At 35.2% G+C, this 19,061-nt stretch overlaps 1 protein-coding gene and 1 long non-coding RNA gene across 27 annotated transcripts in view; one reads left to right on the top strand and one right to left on the bottom strand.

Moving 5' to 3' along the window:
* Positions 1-19,061, top strand: part of PHF21A (PHD finger protein 21A) — a 193,720-nt gene that overhangs the window by 21,570 nt on the left and 153,089 nt on the right. For 14 of the 26 annotated variants that reach the window (XM_072790555.1, XM_072790577.1, XM_072790578.1 and 11 more), the window contains 3 exons: positions 6,913-6,953; positions 8,315-8,426; positions 14,321-14,459. In XM_072790555.1, coding sequence (XP_072646656.1) covers positions 14,406-14,459 — 54 coding nt within the window. In that variant the 5' untranslated portion in view covers positions 6,913-6,953; positions 8,315-8,426; positions 14,321-14,405. Of the gene's footprint in view, positions 1-6,912; positions 6,954-8,314; positions 8,427-12,077; positions 12,232-14,320; positions 14,460-19,061 lie in introns of those variants that run through there. The other 12 variants (XM_072790574.1, XM_072790569.1, XM_072790573.1 and 9 more) reach the window with 2 other exon arrangements.
* On the bottom strand, positions 9,063-12,144 carry LOC140612696 (uncharacterized). Its single transcript, XR_012013859.1, has 2 exons — positions 11,806-12,144; positions 9,063-9,334 (listed from the first exon to the last, which is right to left on the bottom strand). It is a non-coding gene; the product is annotated as an uncharacterized lncRNA (long non-coding RNA).

Below are 19,061 nucleotides of genomic sequence, written 5' to 3'. Positions count from 1 at the left end.
TGATTTACTAAGTCTGATCTGTAATTAAGTTTATGTTATGATTAGACTCAGAAAACATTTACAGCTTTGTGAGCTGTGGAAGCTTTTGAATAAAGGATTTTTGTACTTTATAGCATGATGAAGGAAGATTTCTTCTTTCTGTCTATTTCTCCTAATACTTCTCATTTATAAAATAAATGATTTTATAAGTTTTTATACATATTGCAAGAGGACGTGGTAAAAATTATTTTTTAATTGTTAGCCTTCTCACAATTACTCTCTGGCCTTTTAAGTCTTTTGTCAGCTAATGTTGCTCACATTTTCAAACATATAGAAGCTAATAATGCACACTGTCTTAGAACTTGGACATTGTAGGGGATCCCTGGGTGGCGCAGCGGTTTGGCGCCTGCCTTTGGCCCAGGGCGCGATCCTGGAGACCCAGGATCGAATCCCACGTCGGGCTCCCGGTGCATGGAGCCTGCTTCTCCCTCTGCCTATGTCTCTGCCTCTCTCTCTCTCTCTCTCTCTCTCTCTCTGTGTGTGACTATCATAAATAAATAAAAATTAAAAAAAAAAAGAACTTGGACATTGTAATAACTGGTCAAGTATAAAAAAAAATCACTGTTTACTGTGCCTGTCTGTGAATTGTGGATTTTTATTACTTTCATTTATTTATGCACAGCCTAATGGAAGAATTCCTAGATTGAGAGCAGTAAATCTGGGTTTTAGGTTGGGCTTTACCTCTTACTAACCTTTGTAGAATTTGGCTAGTCATGTAGACTTCTTGGATTGCTGTTCCCCTGTGGAATGAAGGAATGGATTTGGTTCTCTGGGGTGTCCATTCTAGCTGTAGGCTCTTTGAGGGCTTACTTTCATAGGTACTGAAGGACGTAGAGGACTGTAAGGCAATGATTCCCAGTCCCTATCCTTCAGAATCTTCTGGGGGGAATTAAAAAAAAATAGAGATATCTGAGCTCTAAATCAAACATCATGAGTGCAGAATCATTAAGGGTAGGCTGTGAATTTATGTATTTTTTGAAGTTTTACAGGTTTGAGAACTACTTGTGCAAGGCATTATTTGTATTCTACATGTGTGTTTGCGCGCGTGTGCACACATAGGGAGATAAGACATATAAGTTACAATGTGAGACAGTGTGGTTAAATTTTAAGATGAATGTGAGAGATGATAAACTATCTGAGAATTCAAAGAAGGGAAGATCTGGGAGTTGCAATGGTTAGGGAAGGTCTCCATTTATCACTGAATCTTTATCTGGACCTGAATGACTGGCTGAGATTTGGCTAGGTGGGGAGAAGGTAAAAAGGGTATTGTTGGCATAAGAAAGAAGATCCTCACAGTAAGTTTGGGAAGAGAAACAATTCTGAGGACAGTTGTAGTCTTTATTTCAGTATTCTTCTCTCGCAACTGCTGTATGTAGATTTCCTAAACATTTTGAGGGAGTGAACTGTGAAGATATTTTATGGAAAAGACTATTCCAGTCAGAGGGAAAAGCAAATAGAAGAGCCCTGAGAGGGGAACTTGTTTTGAGTTTTTGAAGTACAAAAAAGAGGTGAGTATGGCTGGAGCAGATTAAGCAGTGGGGAGAGGGGAGGAGAGGAGATCTGAGACTAACAGAGGCCCAAATCACTTAGAATCTCTTGAGCTGTTTTAAAGGACGGCTTTTTTTCTGAGTATGGTGGGATACCATTGGAGGAGATTTTGAATAGAGGAGTAACTGGATCTGTCTTGAAATTTGAAAAGGCACTCTGGCTGCTGAGAGAATAGACTGTAGCAAGACAAAGATGGAAAGGAGGGAGGGCAATTAGGAGGCTATTGTAATAATCTAAGTGAAAGATGAGGGTGGCTTGGACCAAGGAGGTTGTAGTGGAGTTGATGCAAGTGGTCCAAGTCTGTATTTTAATGGTGGAGGCAGGGTGGTTGGCTATTAGATTGGATATAAGGTGTGGAAAAAAGAGGAAAAGAGCCATGACTAAGGTTTTGGTCCAAAGGGATAAAGCTGCTACTTACTGAGGTAGGGATGACTCTGAGGAGGAAGTTGGGGGATAGGTGATCAAGAGTAATCAAACCTATTTGACAAGTGTTGAGTGGGCAGTTGGCTATATGAGTTTGGAATTCAGGGGAAAAGTCTGAGCTGGAGATAAAAGTTTGGGAGTCACCAGTGTACGGATCCTTTTATAGCCATGAGAGTGGGTGAGATTACCTAATGGGAAGAGTTCCAAGAACTGAGCCCTGGGGCAGTTCAGCTTTTTGAGGTCTTGAGAGATGAGAAGAAACCAGCATAAGAAATCCAGAACAGTGGCCAGAGAGATTAGGAGGAAAATCAAGATCGAGTGGTGTCCTGGGGGAGAAAGGATTTCAAGAAGGAAGGAATGATCATCTGGGTCAAATACTACTGATCAAAGATGGAAGTGAGGGCTGAGACTTTTCTATTGGCTTTAGCAACAGGGAGGTCATTGGTGATCCTAAGAATAGAAGACCAAAGCCCTAATGGAGTGAATCCAGTAGAGAATGAGAAGGAACTAGGGACAGTGATAATGGAGTTTTCCTATAAACAGGAGCATAGATGTGGGGTAGTAACTAGAGAAGGATATGGAGTTAAGGGAGGCTTTTTTTTTTTTTTTTTTTTTTTAAGGTGAAAGAAACAGCGGTGCTTGGCTGGCTCCAGTCAGTGGAATGTACAACTCTTGATCTTAGGGTTGTGAGTTCGAGCCTCATGTTGGGTGTAGTAAAATCTTAAAAAAAAAAAAGATGGAAGAAACAAACAAAATGATCCAGTAATGAGGGGAAAAATTGATGCTTCTTGAAACTGAGGGGAGAAATGCTAGAGGGATGTCCATGAGAGGGTAAGAAGACAGATGGGGGACACAGGAATGATTATGATATTGGGGCCTAAAGGACTAACTCTTTTCTTCTGAACAGTTATTTGCATTTAAATTTATTTCAAACTTATTATGCTTTCTCTTAGAAGTTAGGAAGGGCAGATAAAAAACAGTAAAACTTATTGTGTATCAAATTAGTGTATCAGCTTGGTGTAGTAGAAGAGCAGAGATTGAATCTTCTGTGTAAGGTGACATTTTAAAGTGTCTTTGAATGACAATTATCTGTGCTATTCTAGTCCCTTATCAAAATTTATGATTGAGCACAGACTATAAACTTAATTGTTCGAATTTGTAGTGGGATGAATTTTAGCTTAATTTAAAACATGATCTAATGTTAAACCTTTTCTCTGCAAAATTTGTTTATTATTTAATATATGTTCTTCATATACAAAGGTTTTAGGTATTTTACAAAGGGTACTTAAGTTGTTATTAATCACCTTTGATTTATTGATGGTATTTTCAATTTTACAACCATATTAGAAATCTGAATGATTCATTTCTTTACCAATTCTAATTAAAGCAACTACCTGTGAAGTTCTGGAGAGGTGAACCATCTTCGGTTGGCAAAAAATCATGGGAAATTATGTTAGCAAGATAATATTCATTTCTAAAAGCAAAAATAATTTTATTTAGTTCACCATATGTGTTTTGAGTGTATTTTTAAAGAATAAATCTGTAGAGGGCAGCGTCGGTGGCTCAGCAGTTTAGCGCCGCCTTCAGCCCAGGTTGTGATCCTTGGAGACCTGGGCTCCCTGTATGGAGCCTACTTCTCCCTCTGCCTGTGTCTCTACCTCTCTCTCTCTGTCTCTCATGAATAGATAAATAAAATCTTAAAAAAAAGAATAAGTCTGTATTTGAAACATTTAAGCAAATACGGTTAAAATTTTTAACCACCTTAGCTCTGAGCGTGAAGAGTATGTGAGAAACAAGTGGACTTTAATCAGCTTAACATGAAGAAATCAAACTTGCATTTCAGACTTAAATACATTTTACATGTAGATAGTGTTAAAATACACATTTATATATACATTTTATTGCTAATTCTTACTAAATTATATAAATAAAATATTTTTTATCAGTTTCCAAATGGTAGTCAAATAGTCATCATCTAATTAATAATCTTTGGTAGTTGTGACACACAGTGTTTAAAAATCATTAGTCTAAAAATAATTGACTCTTTTTTTGGTATCTGAACTTCTTTGCAAATCTTATTAAAGGTATGGGTCCTCTTCCCAGAATTCTTATACATATAGAATTTAGCCAGTAGTATTGTAGGGTTGGCAAATCCCTCTGAAGTCCATTCATGAGGCTCCCTTAGGCATAAAAGGATCTCAAGTTTTAAAACTTGCCCTATATAGCTTACTTATAATGATTTTTCTTTTTTTTTTTTTTTTTTGATTTTTCTTTAAAACTTTGTATGGGGACTTTTTCCAAAAATACTTTGCCAGTATTTATTGTAGTTTGTTTTTTTAGAAATGTTACTAGTGTGCCTGGTTGAGAGGAGGTGAGATTAGTGGAAAGGCCAGCTTGGTCAAAGGAATCTCAGGGTCCGGTCCGTAAGCTTTCTCCAGCTTTACAACCAATTGGTGTGTGACCTTTGGGGAAGTAATTTAACCTCTCAGGCTTTGATTTCCTATGTAATATCTACAGTCCCTGCAAGCAGTTTTATGAATAGTTTTATAATATCATGATTTCATGGTAAAATTCTTTATCAATTTGGGATTAACTCTGCTATTGAGTTTTGGAGAAAATGCCCTAGAGTTAAGATACACATCCATTGTATCTCCTTACTGAATATGACTTTTCAGAAGAGTTAATGTGACTTCACTTTGTCAGATGCCATATATGTGGAAGTAAAAATCCCAATTCTGTCCCGATCACTTTGAGTTTCAACATATTTCATATGTTATGGTTATAAACCATTGTTGTATGTGTTGGAATTGTCATCTCCAATTCTGTGGCTTGTTTTTTCATTCTCTCAATGGTGTTTTTAGGTGAATAGAGGTTCTTAATTTAGTACAATATATCAGTCTTTTTCTTTTCATTACATTTTAAAATGGCAGTATCTTTCTTTCTTTGGATAAAAAACTACTGTTTTTTATCCAAAGTGATTCGTTTAACAAATAATGCTGTGGGGGATTGATGCATAAGACATTATCACGAGGGATCCCTGAGTGGCTCAGCGGTTTAGCGCCTCCCTTTGGCCCAGGGCACGATCCTGGAGTCCTGGGATTGAGTCCCGCGTCGGGCTCCCGGCATGGAGCCTGCTTCTCCCTCCTCCTGTGTGTGTCTCTGCCTCTCTCTCTCTCTGTGTCTATCATAAATAAATAAATCTTTAAAAAAAAAAAGACATTATCACCAGCATGAAAAAGCTAACAAGAAATGTCTCATAGGGAAAGTAAGTCATCAGCAGAGTTAAGGGTCCACTCAGTCAATTCATTCATTTAACAAATATTTACTGAACATTTAATCTGTGCCTGATACTGTTCTGAGTGGTACAGAATCCTGTAGGTGCTATCTATAATGTTAAGAATTCACTTTTTAAAAATTGAGATATTACTGACCTATGACATTATATTAGTTTTGGGTGTGCAGCATGATGATTCACTATCTGCATATATTGCAAAATGATTATCACAGTAGGTTCAGTAAGCATACATCACCACACAGTTATAAATTTTTTCCTTGTGAGGATCCACTTTTAAATAATCACATCACTTTATAGACCTTTGCATGATTTTTTTTCTTTTGGTTGGAAGTCATTCTAATCTTGGTGACTAAAATAGCCATTTATATGGACTTGAGAACTTTCAGAAGTACTGCTGCTAAAGAAAAGACAGGATAAAACAGCAAATTTAATTTCTTTTGAAATGTTAACTGCATGAATTGAGGCCCTTTTAAATTATTTTACTTCATGTTTGTTATGACTGTACTTGATTAAATAAAAATTTATAATCTGGATGACATGATTTTTTGAAATAATCCCTTGAAATGAGAACACTACTGAAGTAACATCACTCAACAAATATACTATGTTTAAAACATAAGTTTAGAGCATTGAATGTAGAGTTTAAATACTTAATACTAAAATATTAAGAGAAAAGCCTTGTTTCCTAATGTTTTTTAACTGAAAAAGAAGTTTGGGGTGAGGCAGAGTTAAACGATATTGGGATGTCTGGCTGGCTTCATCAGTAGAGCATGTAACTCTTGATCTCAGAGTCATGAGTTCAAGCCACACTTTGAGTGTAGAGATTACTTAAAAATAAAATTAAAAAACAAAACAAAAACAAAAACAAAAAACAAAACCAGCATAGCCTGACTTGACTTTTCTAACTTTGAAGTCAACTTAATGGAGTTTAGTTAATCTTAAAAAATGCAATTGATAAAAGCATCATTGAGCATTAGATCGAGATCCCAAAATCTTAATTTTCTTTCTGGCTCTATCACTGATTAAATATGTGGCAGAGAGAAAGGCACCCTTGTGTATGTATTACAGTCTGAAGTGGTGAGACTTGAAGAATGTGAATGAAAAGTTTAATTGAAATTACAGTGATACATATAAAATGCTGTGAATTTTAAAGCCTTGTAGAAGTCCATTTCAAGATTAATCGAAAAAAGACACTTTAAATAGACAGAACTAAGTGTCAGTGACGTTACCTTGTTACTATAAAGCAATGAACAATGAGACCCATTTGTTGGGGATGAGCCTGTATTTGTGTGTTACTTAGATAAGGTGCATTTTATTTTTGTGTGTCTCTTAGGAAAGGGAAACCATCATCTTACTTTCCTTGTCTTGGAAAAACTGGAATAGTGAAAAATGGAAAATTAGAGATTTAACTGCCTTTGAATTTTTTCCTTGCTGTGAAAACTACCTCTCTTTCCTTTTTTGAGAGGGTGGGGTGGCGGTTAAAGCTTTGGAGATTTTTGTGTTTTGTTTTTTCATAAAGTCAGAAATCTTTAAGTCTTCAGCTTTTGATGACATGTCGTAAATCTGTGTTTGTAGTCTAATTCTATTTTCCCCTTCTTCTGCTGTAGGGAGCAAGAGAGCTGAAGGAGAGCCTGTTTCCCCAAAATTGGTAAGTACTTTCATGAGGCAGGCGTAGTGTGCCTGATGCTAGTTGGGTAATAATTCAAATGTTCAGTGATTTTTTTTTTTTTCAAAAAAACTCTCTCCCAGAAATGAAGCTTTACTGTTTGCATTGAGTGAAAGTGAATTTTTGTCTAATTTCACGTAACCGTATCTCAAATGCATTTGTGTTTCTAATAATACTGCTAGGCTTGCATGTTCCTACATTTGATAACCTGTTAAAATGTAAAGGTCCCCTTTGCCAAAAATGCCCTTAATGCAGTGGTTAGAGCTGAAAATTCTAAAGTCAGGAATTTCAAAAGTTCAGGTTCCTATTGTGTTTTGTATTACTTAATATGCTGTTAAATTTGATGGCCTTAGTATATGTGCAAAATGGCTAGGTTAATGTAACTATGGGAACCTTGACTTTGAAATTTGGGACTCTTAAGCATTTATATCCTTAAATGTAATGCTGGATTGGCTTCATTTCTGATACTACATTTTTAGTGTGTGTTTGTATAATTCTAAAAGAGGAAAAAATAAGAGAGACAGTGAAATGTAGCAGTGTGGGGGCATATAGGCAAACATATTTTTTTTCCTATTATCTACTTTAGTATCTACTCTAACAGCTTATAAATTGTCACACTTTAATCATTTTTTTGAATGTCTAATTCAAGATCACAGATTGCACAGGGCAGTCTAGTGACTAAGGATCAAACAAATATTAACCTTATTTGGAGAGCATGTATTATGAAAAAAAAAAAAATGAAACCAGAGCTGGAATAGTATCATTCCCTAATACAAGGCTACTTCTTTTTGTTTTTGTTTTTTAAATTCTCTCTCTCAATTTTTAATTAATTTAGTGGCTGGAGTAGATATTTGGTTAGGGCTTCTTTTTGATAATTTACTGTCCTTGAGGTGTCTCTCTTATCTTTTAGGGATTGGGCTTTGAACATGAAAGGGAGGCATTTGAACCAGTTAACCTTGCATTTTACTACCTTTTTATTCTACTTGCTTGTCTCTCATGGAACCTTTTTAAATAAATAATCAAGACCCTATAGCCCTTTTCTTTGAGATGTGATAGAATCACAGAATTTTAGAGAAGAGACCTTAAGGGCTTTTTCTCTTCCAGTCTTTTACCGGTATGGCAATTTCTTCTCCTATATCCCAGACAGATTGTTATTCAGGTACATATTGAATACTACATTAAAAAAAATGTAGCTCATTATTTTCTGTAATGTTTTCTGAGGAATTCTAGTTCCACAGAAGTGAGTAAATATTATTGAGGTGGGGTGGGGGTGGGAAAAATGTTCTGTGGTCAAATAATTTGGGAAATGCTGCGTTAAAGTTAAACAGGTTTCTTTACTGCAGGACTTCTCAGAACCTTTAATATGCTAATGTGCATTGTGAATCTCCAAGAGGGGGATATGATATGCAGCATTCTTGAATACTTCTAATGACAGGGAGCCCACTACCTCATAAGGTAACCCATTCCTTTTTTGTACAGCTCTAATCCTTAGTTTTTCCTTAAATTGATCTGAAATCTATCTTCCCATAACTTCCACTTCTATTAAAGTACTTATTTTGGTTATGCCAAGACCACCACACCTTCTTGTGTTACCCTTTGTGTAGTAAATATTTATATGATTCTGCCCAGGCTTATCTGGACAGTTTTTTTTTTTAATCATTAAATAGCATTCTATAGGAAATGTGGCAATCAACTCTAAAATCTTCTCATTGTCACTGTGCTCTTATACACTACTCTCCAGACTCCATTCCGAATTTCTGTAAGTTTTTAAATTTACTCTCAATGTTCTTGTTGGATATAGTTAGGCTGATTTTAGTAGACGTGCTTGATTTCTGTAAAAACAGGTAGGAAACAGAAAAATGTGTATGTCAGCTAGGCCTGTCCCGGGAAGCTGAGGTAGAAACTACATTATCAGAATGAACATTGGTAGTAGGGTGAGATGCAAGACAGTGCAGCAGACCATGAAGGAAGAGGGTGCTGTCAGGGAGACCCTGACTTGACATTGTGTGGCAATGGTATAACTTCTATTGGTATTCCTTTTCTTTTTCTAAATAAGGATCTGGCCCCTCCCTCCAAAAACAAAACACAGAGGAGAGATACATATTTTATATTCAAACACATTCAGACATTATCATAAATCTAATTGTGTGTGTGTGTGTGTGTGTATGTTTAAATCTAATCTAATGGCTGAGAAACATCAGTCTCACTAGCTCGGGTGATATTTGTCAACAGCTGTTAGTACCAAGATGTGAGCATAGTAGCCTTCCCAGTGTCAGAAGGTAGTCGTCTGAAATCAGGATTGGTAAGTTCTTTGTGTAGTAGCATTTTCTGTTGACATGTGGAGTGTCACCAAAGAGATACCACTATGAAAACAAACATTATATATTTTTTAATGTCATTTTTATTCATGTTAGTAAATATTAGTTTTCAATAAACGCTACTAAAGAGCTTTATTATTTTTAGCATCTATGATTGTTTTTTAGCACTTAATAGCTAGTTAAGTTAAAATTTAAAGATATTGTTATATCTCTTAGCATTTTTGTACAAATTGAAACCTGATATTTTAGTACTTGACCTGTGACAAGTAAGGACACATGGATCTAGCAAGACTTTCTACTTTTTTTTTTTAAGGATTTTATTTTTTTTATTCACAGAGAGAGAGAGGCAGAGACACAGGTAGAGGGAGAACCAGGCTCCCCACAGGAGCCTGATAAGGGACTCGATCCCAGACCCAGGGGTCATGCCCTGAGCTGAAGGTAGATGCTCAACCGCTGAGCCACCCAGGCGTCTCTCTACTTTTTTTTTTTTTTTTTTTTTAATTTTAAAGTGATCTCTATACCATTGTGGGGCTTGAACTTACATCCCCAAGACCAAGAATTGCACATTCCATTGACTGAGCCAGCCAGGCACCCCTCTATTTTTTTTTTTTTAATTGAACATACTCTAAACGTATTCTGTATAACATGTAAGTCAAAAGTAGAGTCTTGAAGCACCTGGCTGGTTCAGTCAGTAGAGCATGAGACTGGATCTCAGGGCCATGAGTTCAAGCCCCACATTGGGTGTGGAGTTTACTTAATTAATAGAAAACAACAACTGGAGTCTTACACCAAATAAATGTTTGGTATAGAGAATACTGAGCTGTCCATTTTTAGAGAATTCAGTCTGAGGGCACAGTGTTTTATGGACTTACTGTTAGTTAAAGAAACTTGGTAGATAACTTGAGTTTTGATGGGAAAAAATGTTTATGCCAATTCAGGAACAGAGCAGTGTTTCTTAGCAGTAAATTCGGAGGTACAGCGTTACTACATTATTAGAATCATAATGAAAGACCTGGAGGTTACATATCTCTAAGCAGAACCTACCCACCAAAATAGTTAAAAGCCCCTTGTTTAGAGAATTTGAAAGTAGGAGTCTTCTCAGCAATATACTGTGGTGAGAAGTTTATTAAAAAGTTTGTTTGTATGAATAAAAGAGTTAAGTATGTTAACAATAGCATAGAACTTTGTAGTTTACAAAGAGCTTTTTGTGTAACTTCATCTCTTTTAAACCTCATAACAGTTTTATGAGTAGATGATACTGTTCCCATTTTTCTGATTTATAAGCAAACAACAAATTAAAAACCCTGAGGCTAAGAGTGGTTGCATAGCAAGTAAATGGAATCCATTTTTTTCGTGTTTTAGGGGGATAGTGAGTGTGCTTTCCAGACATCACAGCTGTTTTTTTTAGTGGGATTTGATTATTATTTTTGTTTTGTTGGTTTGTGGAATTTTTATTTGTTCATGTTTTTGGTTTTATGTTATTTGAAGGTGAGAAGCCATTAGGTGTCCTAGTAGTTTGGCATGTACAGTTCTGAAGATAACAAATGTTGGTATTTTGTACTAGGCCATTGTCCTCTCTGATGGTAGCATTTAGAGCTGTTGGGTAGTAAAAGGCATTGTACCTCAGTAAAGTGTGTCCATTATTGCTTCGTGAGTCTGTTTATATTTACCTTGTAGCAACTGATTTGTTAGTTATAACTTACTGGAATTGGTCAAAATATGATAAATCATCCTTCTACAAATTTAGCAAATAAAACCTTTTTTATGATGCTGTAAACTGCCCCCAAATAGTCATTGTATGATAGCTGCATAAGCTGTCTAAACCCCCAAAATATTTCTTAAAAGGATTCAACATGTGCTTGCCTTGTTTTTATAAGCTGTAAATATACATATATAATGTGTTCCTTTAGGTAGAGATCAATCTCTTAAAACTGCTATCCAGAAAGAGAACTTTTGGAAGAAGTAGGATATAAAATGAATCTTCTAATCCTTCATAAGTTTTTTTTATAACAAGTCACTAACTTTTTTAACCCTTTAGTTTTATTTTGAAATAAAATGAATAATTGGCATTTAGTCATCGCCAAATAAAATTTTGTGTCTCTCTGTGTCTCTAATAAGACAACAATCTGATGAAGGAATAAAAGCTGTCAGCTCCTCATTAAGTTGAGTTACAGGCTTCTTATCGTGCAAGGCACTCTTTGACATTTAGAGCCTCCAGGTTAAGTTCTGGTTTTACTTTTTCTTTTCCTGAACATTTTGTTTCATCAGTATCGAATTTTCTGAGGCTTTAGCAATCCTCAGTTAATTTTTTTACATTTAAAAATAAGTACATATTTTCTGTGGAAAAATGTCAAAACATCAATACTCTGAAAAATTGAAAGTAAATAATCCTTATTGCTACCACCCAGAGATAACCAGTAGCAAATTATGAAAGTGCCACCTGCCCCAAACTTTTGACAGCTCTCAGAGTATTCTTATTTCTACAAATCTTTGTCAGATTGATAGACCAAACTTACCTTCTTAAAATTTACAGTTCTATGACTATTGAAGATGGATGTTTTCCGTGTTTGTTGGTCATGCTTATTCTTCTGTGAGTTGCTTTTTCATATTTTTAAAATTAATTTGTGAGCACTCCAATGTATAAATTGTTAACCCTTTGTTGTATATGTTGTAAGTTCTATATTCTAAGTTCTCTGTTTTTAACTTGCTCTTTATTTCCAGAGTTTATATGTTGAGTTGAACTATGATGTGCTATGTTGCTACCAGTAAAATCAAATATGGCCTTTCTGTTGTTAAAAATGCTTGTTTAACTTCAAGATGATTCTTAATTTGACAAAAATGATAAGGAATCATTTTTGGACATGTTTTCTGATAGAATCTTTCAAAAATGAAAACTAATTCAACTGAGTCAAGTACTGTTTTCAGGAATAACTCTAATATATGTAAGTTACAAATTTGAGTAGGATTATTTTAGTTCTTAAAATTAAGGGAGGAGCGCCTGGCTGGCTCAGCTGGTGGAGCATGCAGCTCTTGATCTCAGGGTTGTAAGATCCAACTGCCCATTGGATATAGGGATTACTTAAAAATGAAACCTAAAAAAGAAAATAAAATAAAAATGAAAGCAATGCTATAGTTTTTTTTTTTTTTTTTTTTTTTTTTTTTTTTTTTTTTATGATAGTCACACACAGAGAGGGAGAGAGAGGCAGAGACACAGGCAGAGGGAGAAGCAGGCTCCATGCACCGGGAGCCCGACGTGGGATTCGATCCTGGGTCTCCAGGATCGCGCCCTGGGCCAAAGGCAGGCGCTAAACCGCTGCGCCACCCAGGGATCCCCAATGCTATAGTTTTAACATTTGCTTTTGTATATAGAGTAAACTTATGTGACAACAAAAACCTTAGTCTTGCTAATTTCATGATTCTGATATTTATTACAGTCCATAGATTTTCTGAGATAATAAGTAGCTGAAAAACTGCTTTTGTAGTTTGTTCCTCAAAATATGGTTCCTTTTCAAAATTGTCTCCCTTAAACATACTGCCTTTTTTGTTGATAGTATCATTATATAGTAATCCTTTCCTAACCTCCATAAATGTTAACTTTGAATGAATTTTACATTTTTGAAGTTTGATGTTTTTTGAGTATTTTTATATAATATTTCATAGTATATAAATCCTAGGGGAGAGATTGCCAGTGATGTTTTAAGTCTAGTGAGATTAAGCAAATATAATGAAAAATAAATTCATAGGAATATATTCTATAGTTAATGATTCCATTATAACTGTTAAATATGGTTTTAAAGACATTTTTAAGAAACTTAGGTTGATTATGGACTTGATCCATGGATAAATAATTTTTGGAAATGTAAAGATTATGAATTTCATTTGGTTTAAGGAGTACTGGTTCTTTTATTTATTTATTTATTTATTTATTTATTTATTTATTTTTTAATTTTTTTTTACTGGTTCTTTTAGATTCATGATGGCTCCCTTCCTCAGTTGTTACGAATATTGAAAAGCTGCTCTAGCTACAAGTTTTATAGGTACAAAGAGGAAAAAGAACAGAAGTAAAGTTTAGATTTATTTTGGCAAAAGCAAACTTTTGCTTTGGGAGGGTACCTCAAATCATGTCTGAGGCCACACTCGAGAAAAAAAAAATTAAAAGAGAAATTAGCCATTGAGTTCATCTAAATATTAGTGTTAAGCAGATCAGAATAGGAAGGCTCACATTCACAAATCTAGACTTTTGACATTATTGCCACTTGCAGTTATACATATAGCCAAAAGAGATGGGCTGGCAGGCTTGAAGAAGATGGTGTTCATTATCAAGCTGGAAATTGATAGATTTCCATTGCTAGACTGCCACCTCTATTATACAGGATAGGATTATTATTTAACATTCCTGTCGTAACTTTATGAAAGTTACATTGCATTGTATCTATATAAAGTATTAATTTGTTAAATGTAAACCTTTAAATAATACCAGAATTTTCCTGTTTCGAGGTTTATTTTTAAAATAGAGTAAGAGTCCATCCAAATGAAAGTACTCTGGCCTTCTTTAACCTCTGAGAGACCCTGAACTTTCCAGTTCACTCTGTGTGATGTTTAAAAATGTATGACTCTGTTGTTATGTGTCTCTAAGGACAGTGTGTCCTGGATGGTTGTAGTCTCGGCCTCTAGATTCCCAGCTCATTTAGGAAGGAAGTGGTCTTGTTCAGCTCTGTATCCTCAGAATGTAGTATGTACTATAGTGCTGAGCATCTAAGTGTGCTTATATGTTTTCATGACCAGATTAAACACCTCCCTTCTCCCATTTCTTACTTATTTGAAGTGTTCTGTGGAGGAATGAATGTTCAGAGAATAAAACCCAGAAAATTTTGGTACTAATTCAGTGAAAAATACTCATTTTGGAAAGAAATCTGTTTGGGACATTTCATGCTCTGTGTTAGAGCATCAAATAATTTTCAACTAATGTAATTTCTTTTATTTAACAAGAATATTTCCTTTATGATCCAAAACATTTTATGATCTCCACAGCTGCAGTGAGAAGAGGAGTTTGTTATTTTAAACGGAGGCTGAAGAAACTGTAGAATTAGCAGACAGAAAGTGGAGAAGGTGGAGGATGGAGTTGCAGACTCTACAGGAGGCTCTTAAAGTGGAAATTCAGGTTCACCAGGTACGTTCCATTATTGGTTTCTCCTATGTTGTATTATTAAGTAATGGCTAAGATTAGTAAACTCGCCTATCTCTGAATTTCAGTACACTTTTTAATTGTCTTTCAGACAGTTGTCCAAGAATCATATCTTTTGCCTTTTATTGATAAGTAACAAATTCACTGACAGTACTTTTAAGAACCTTAATAGCATATTCCTGACTTTCTTTCCAGAGAAAAGAATGGAAAATATTTTTTTCAAATACTAAAGGTGTTAAAAAAAAATAACCCACACTCTTTTTTTCTTTTTTTGGTTCATCTGAAAAACTTTGTTCATGTGACGTAACTTGTGTATTTTAAGTAATGAGCCATGTTTTAGTTGACTACCATTTATACTGAAGTTTTTACATGTAACTCAGCTTTATGCCTTGATTATAATCTTTAGTAAAGAAAACATCACTGCTAGAGTGCCTGGTGGCTCAGTCAGTTAAACCTATGATTCTTGATTTCCTCTCAGGTCATGGTCTCAGGATCATGAGATGTAGCCTCGAATTGGGCTCTTCAGTCTCAGCAGGCAGCATGCTTGGGATTCTCTCTCTCTCTCTCCTTCTGCCCCTCCCCCTGTTCTCTCTCTGTCTTCAATAAGTAAATCTAAAAAAAAGAAAAGAAAATGTTACTACCTTCACAGATGTTTACATTTAAAATTTCACAATTTTTTTTTAAAGATTTTATTTATTTATTCATGAGAGACAGAGAGATACAGGCAGAGGGAGAAGCAGGCTCCATGCAGGGAGCCTGCCGTGGAACTCGATCCCAGGTCTCCAGGATCACACCCTGGACTGAAGGTGGCGCTAAACCGCTGAGCCACCCGGGCTGCCCAAATTTCACAATTTTTAATATTTACCTCAGGTGTATAGGCTAACAAACCTTAAAAAATATAAATAAAAGGGATCCCTGGGTGGCGCAGTGGTTTAGTGCCTGCCTTTGGCCCAGGGCGTGATCCTGGAGACCCGGGATCGAATCCCACGTCGGGCTCCCGGTGCATGGAGCCTGCTTCTCCCTCTGCCTATGTCTCTGCCACTCTCTCTCTCTGTGTGTGACTATCATAAATAAATAAAAATTTAAAAAAATATATATAAATAAAAATATGTTAACAATTTATATAATATCGATAAAATATTAAATATGTAGTATATTTTATATGTATAATACATCTTATTTAATATAATTTACCCAGAAATAAAGCTATTCTTAAATAACTGGATCATTAACATATATTTCATAAACAGAGTATCACTGTTTCTATCCCTTTCCTAGACATTAGCCGGAATGTGGTCCCAGGTTCAAGATAAACACATACATACAATCAAAAGTGATAAATGATGATGAATTGACTGCTTTTGAATGTTTGGGGTGTGGAAGTAGAAAGGAGAAGGGAACAAGTTTCTCTTGTTTTATCTGAATAGTTTAAGGTTAATTTCTGAAATTGTTGGAAGCACCCTGTGGGCTTTTGATAACTACTAAATTTGCAAGTTGCTTAGAATTAGGGTGGATGACAGCTAACAAGAAAGCTTCAAAGACATACACACATAGTTTTAATTTTTCAAATCTCTGTATTCAGAAATCCCTGCTTCTGCTTTGGATCTGTTAAACTCTTGCTCAGCAGTAGTCTTATAGTTTGCTGTGTACAGGTGGACTTCTCTATGTGAAGTGTTTTGTTTTATGGTAATTTTAAGAAATTTAGTATATAATAAGTTATGCACATTTTATTTTATTTGGCCTTGCTTCTGTTACTAATTGAAGAGAGTAAAAATCTGTTTATAAAATCAAGCAGTCTTTTTCCCAGATGTAAGTATTTTAACCTAGAGTTGTGTTGAATACTTAATTTGGCTGAATGGCAAATGACAACAGTTAAATTCATAATTTGTTCGAAGTTGACATCATCATAAAAGGAATTTCTGGAAAACAATAATCCATCTGAAATTTGTATGGATCGAAGATATTTAATGAAGTTGTATGTGATTTTAGGAGATATTCCTTCTCTCAAGAAATTTGGAGATGGCAGCATTGACATTCTGCTTTTAGTTCATCCTCACAAGATATGAACAAGTCCCAAATAAGACTTACTGGAAGACTCATCTCCTAAATTGAACTAAATTACTAAAAATGATAATTTTTTTTTTTTTTTTTTTTCAGAAAGGTAGATTCAGGGTAGAAGAGGAGAGGGAGATAAAGAGAATCACAAGCAGACTCCACACCTAGTGTGGAGCCCGACATGGGGCTGTATCTCAAAACCCTGAGATCATGACCTGAGCCAAAATTAAGAGTTGGACACCTAACCAACTGAGCCATCTAGGCACCCCTAAAAATGAGAATTCTTAAATATTAATTTGCTTTATATTTTTAATTCAAGCATACCAATTTTATGGAAATTATAATTATGAAAAAATTTAATGTTTATTCTGTTTTAAAATCTAATTTAATTTTTTAAATTACATTTTTTGACTCAAAAGGGATATAATGTTCTTCTGAAAGTTATCCCAGTCTCTTAATATTTACGTTGTTTATTTCCCTATATATTTAACTATTTTTTTAGGATAAAGAGCTTTTATATTCATCCTGGATTATTACATATTTCATTTGTGCAATATCATTTATATGTTGATTTATAATATTTCAACTTATAAAACACATGTAAGAATTTTCACTGTAATTACATTTAGAATACTTTCCTATTTGGGGAAGAATGTTAAATATTAACAGTAAATACAAATGATAAACCTTGTTTATAAATCTGATGTTATTCTGGTTGGATGTGTGGTAATCTACATGATCATTGATTGTGACAAGTTCAGGAATGCCAGAAATGATATCAAAGTAGGCACTGGGTGTTAGGTTGAAGCCAAAGCCAGACCGTACATTTGACTAAATATTGGATCAAAAGCCTCCCTTTTGCATTTTGTTAGGGATGGAATTACGGCTAAAATTGAGCTTGCTGGATAGAAGCGTGTTAAGAAAGTATGCTGTGGTGGAAGTATATTTCTGTTCTTTATGGACAGAGAGATGGCTAAGAAAGTTGCGATGTACACATGGTTGATGTTGAGTAAATGTTAAATAATAATGGCCTGTGATGAGTATCTCCCCCTTTTTGAGAAATTGCCTTTTTTATTATTTTTATACAGATTTGATGGAAGCCATATTTAAACTTTAGGAGTATTTACATGGAACAGAGGATAGTATAAAGCAGAGGTTAGCAAACTTTTTCTGTAAAGAGCCAGATAGTAAAATGTTTTGCACCTTTTGAGTCATTTATGGTCTTTGTCACTAGTACGTTGCTGCCATATAGACAAAGCAGCCAGAGATAATATATAAATGAATGGGTGTGGCTGTGTCCCAATAAAACTTTATAAAAACAGGTGGTAGGCTGGATTTGCCAATAGGCTATAGTTTATGCCAACACTTGGCATAAAGTATATCTTTATAAAAAATGGCTCTATTCTTGCAAAAGAAAGTAGTTTAATTTTGATAACACAGTGTTAGCTTAAAGTCATTAGGGATATGGATGGTCTAGTTAGGTTGTCCAGCTTCTCCTATTCTGCCTCTGCTTGTCTAAAATGCAGCTTGACTACTTATAGATAGGAAAGGTGGTTTATTTCCTCCAGGAGTGGAGGCTTAATGTGGTTATCAGTCAGTTTTTAAGTTCCAGTATCATGGAAGAAAACCTTTTTTTTTGGCTTTAAAAAGGCACCTGGGTGGCTCCATTTGTTGAACATCTGTCTTCAGCTCAGGTCATGATCTTCGCGGTCGCTAAATTGAACCCTGAGTCAGGCTCCCTGCTCAGTGGGGACTCTGCTTCTCCCTTACCCTTTGCCCTTTCTCTGTGCTTGTGCTCGCACTCTCTCGCTCCCCCCCCCACCAAATAAATAAATAAATAAATAAATAAATAAATAAATAAATAAATAAATAAAATTTTAAAGGCAACTTTAGTGTTGTAGCCAACTCTCTAGTAACTAAATTAAAAAAGAAGGACTTTTTTCATTGAAGAATGAGGCTAACCTTTAGGCTGCACTTGTAAGAATGTCTATGTATAAAGTCGCGTTTCAGTTTCACTGAGCTCTTGGAATGTCTTATTACTGTTTTGTAGATTAAGGCCAGGATACAGAAGAGTTACTACTGTCACATATGAAGTAGAATATAGTTCATATATACCTTGTGTAGATGGAAGTTAACATGGTTGGCAACCTCAGCGGTGCATAATGTATCTAAGCACCTGAAGTAAGACTCTTGACCAACTACAATAAATATCAGAAATCTTTCACCAAAGAGTGTACATTTTACTCAAGGGACATTTCTTAAGCTATTATAACCTATTTGTTCATCTTAGAATTAGTTCACTGTGCATATCACACAGTAGATCAGAAGCTGCAAATTTGAGTTGGGGTTCAGGGGCTGTTGGAGGAGACATAATAATAGTAACAAAATTTGCTAGCTGATTCCTTGGCATTAAGAAGTAGATTGAAAAATTAAAATGCAAGGGGACCTGGGTGGTCAGTTGGTTAAGCATCTGCCTACAGCTCAGGTCATGATCCCAGGGTTCTGGGATCTGAGCCCTGCATCAGGCTCCCT

Source organism: Canis lupus, chromosome 21 (assembly GCF_048164855.1).
Source record: "Canis lupus baileyi chromosome 21, mCanLup2.hap1, whole genome shotgun sequence".
Taxonomy (NCBI): Eukaryota; Metazoa; Chordata; class Mammalia; order Carnivora; family Canidae; genus Canis; species Canis lupus.
This window is presented reverse-complemented; position numbering and strand designations above follow the sequence as displayed.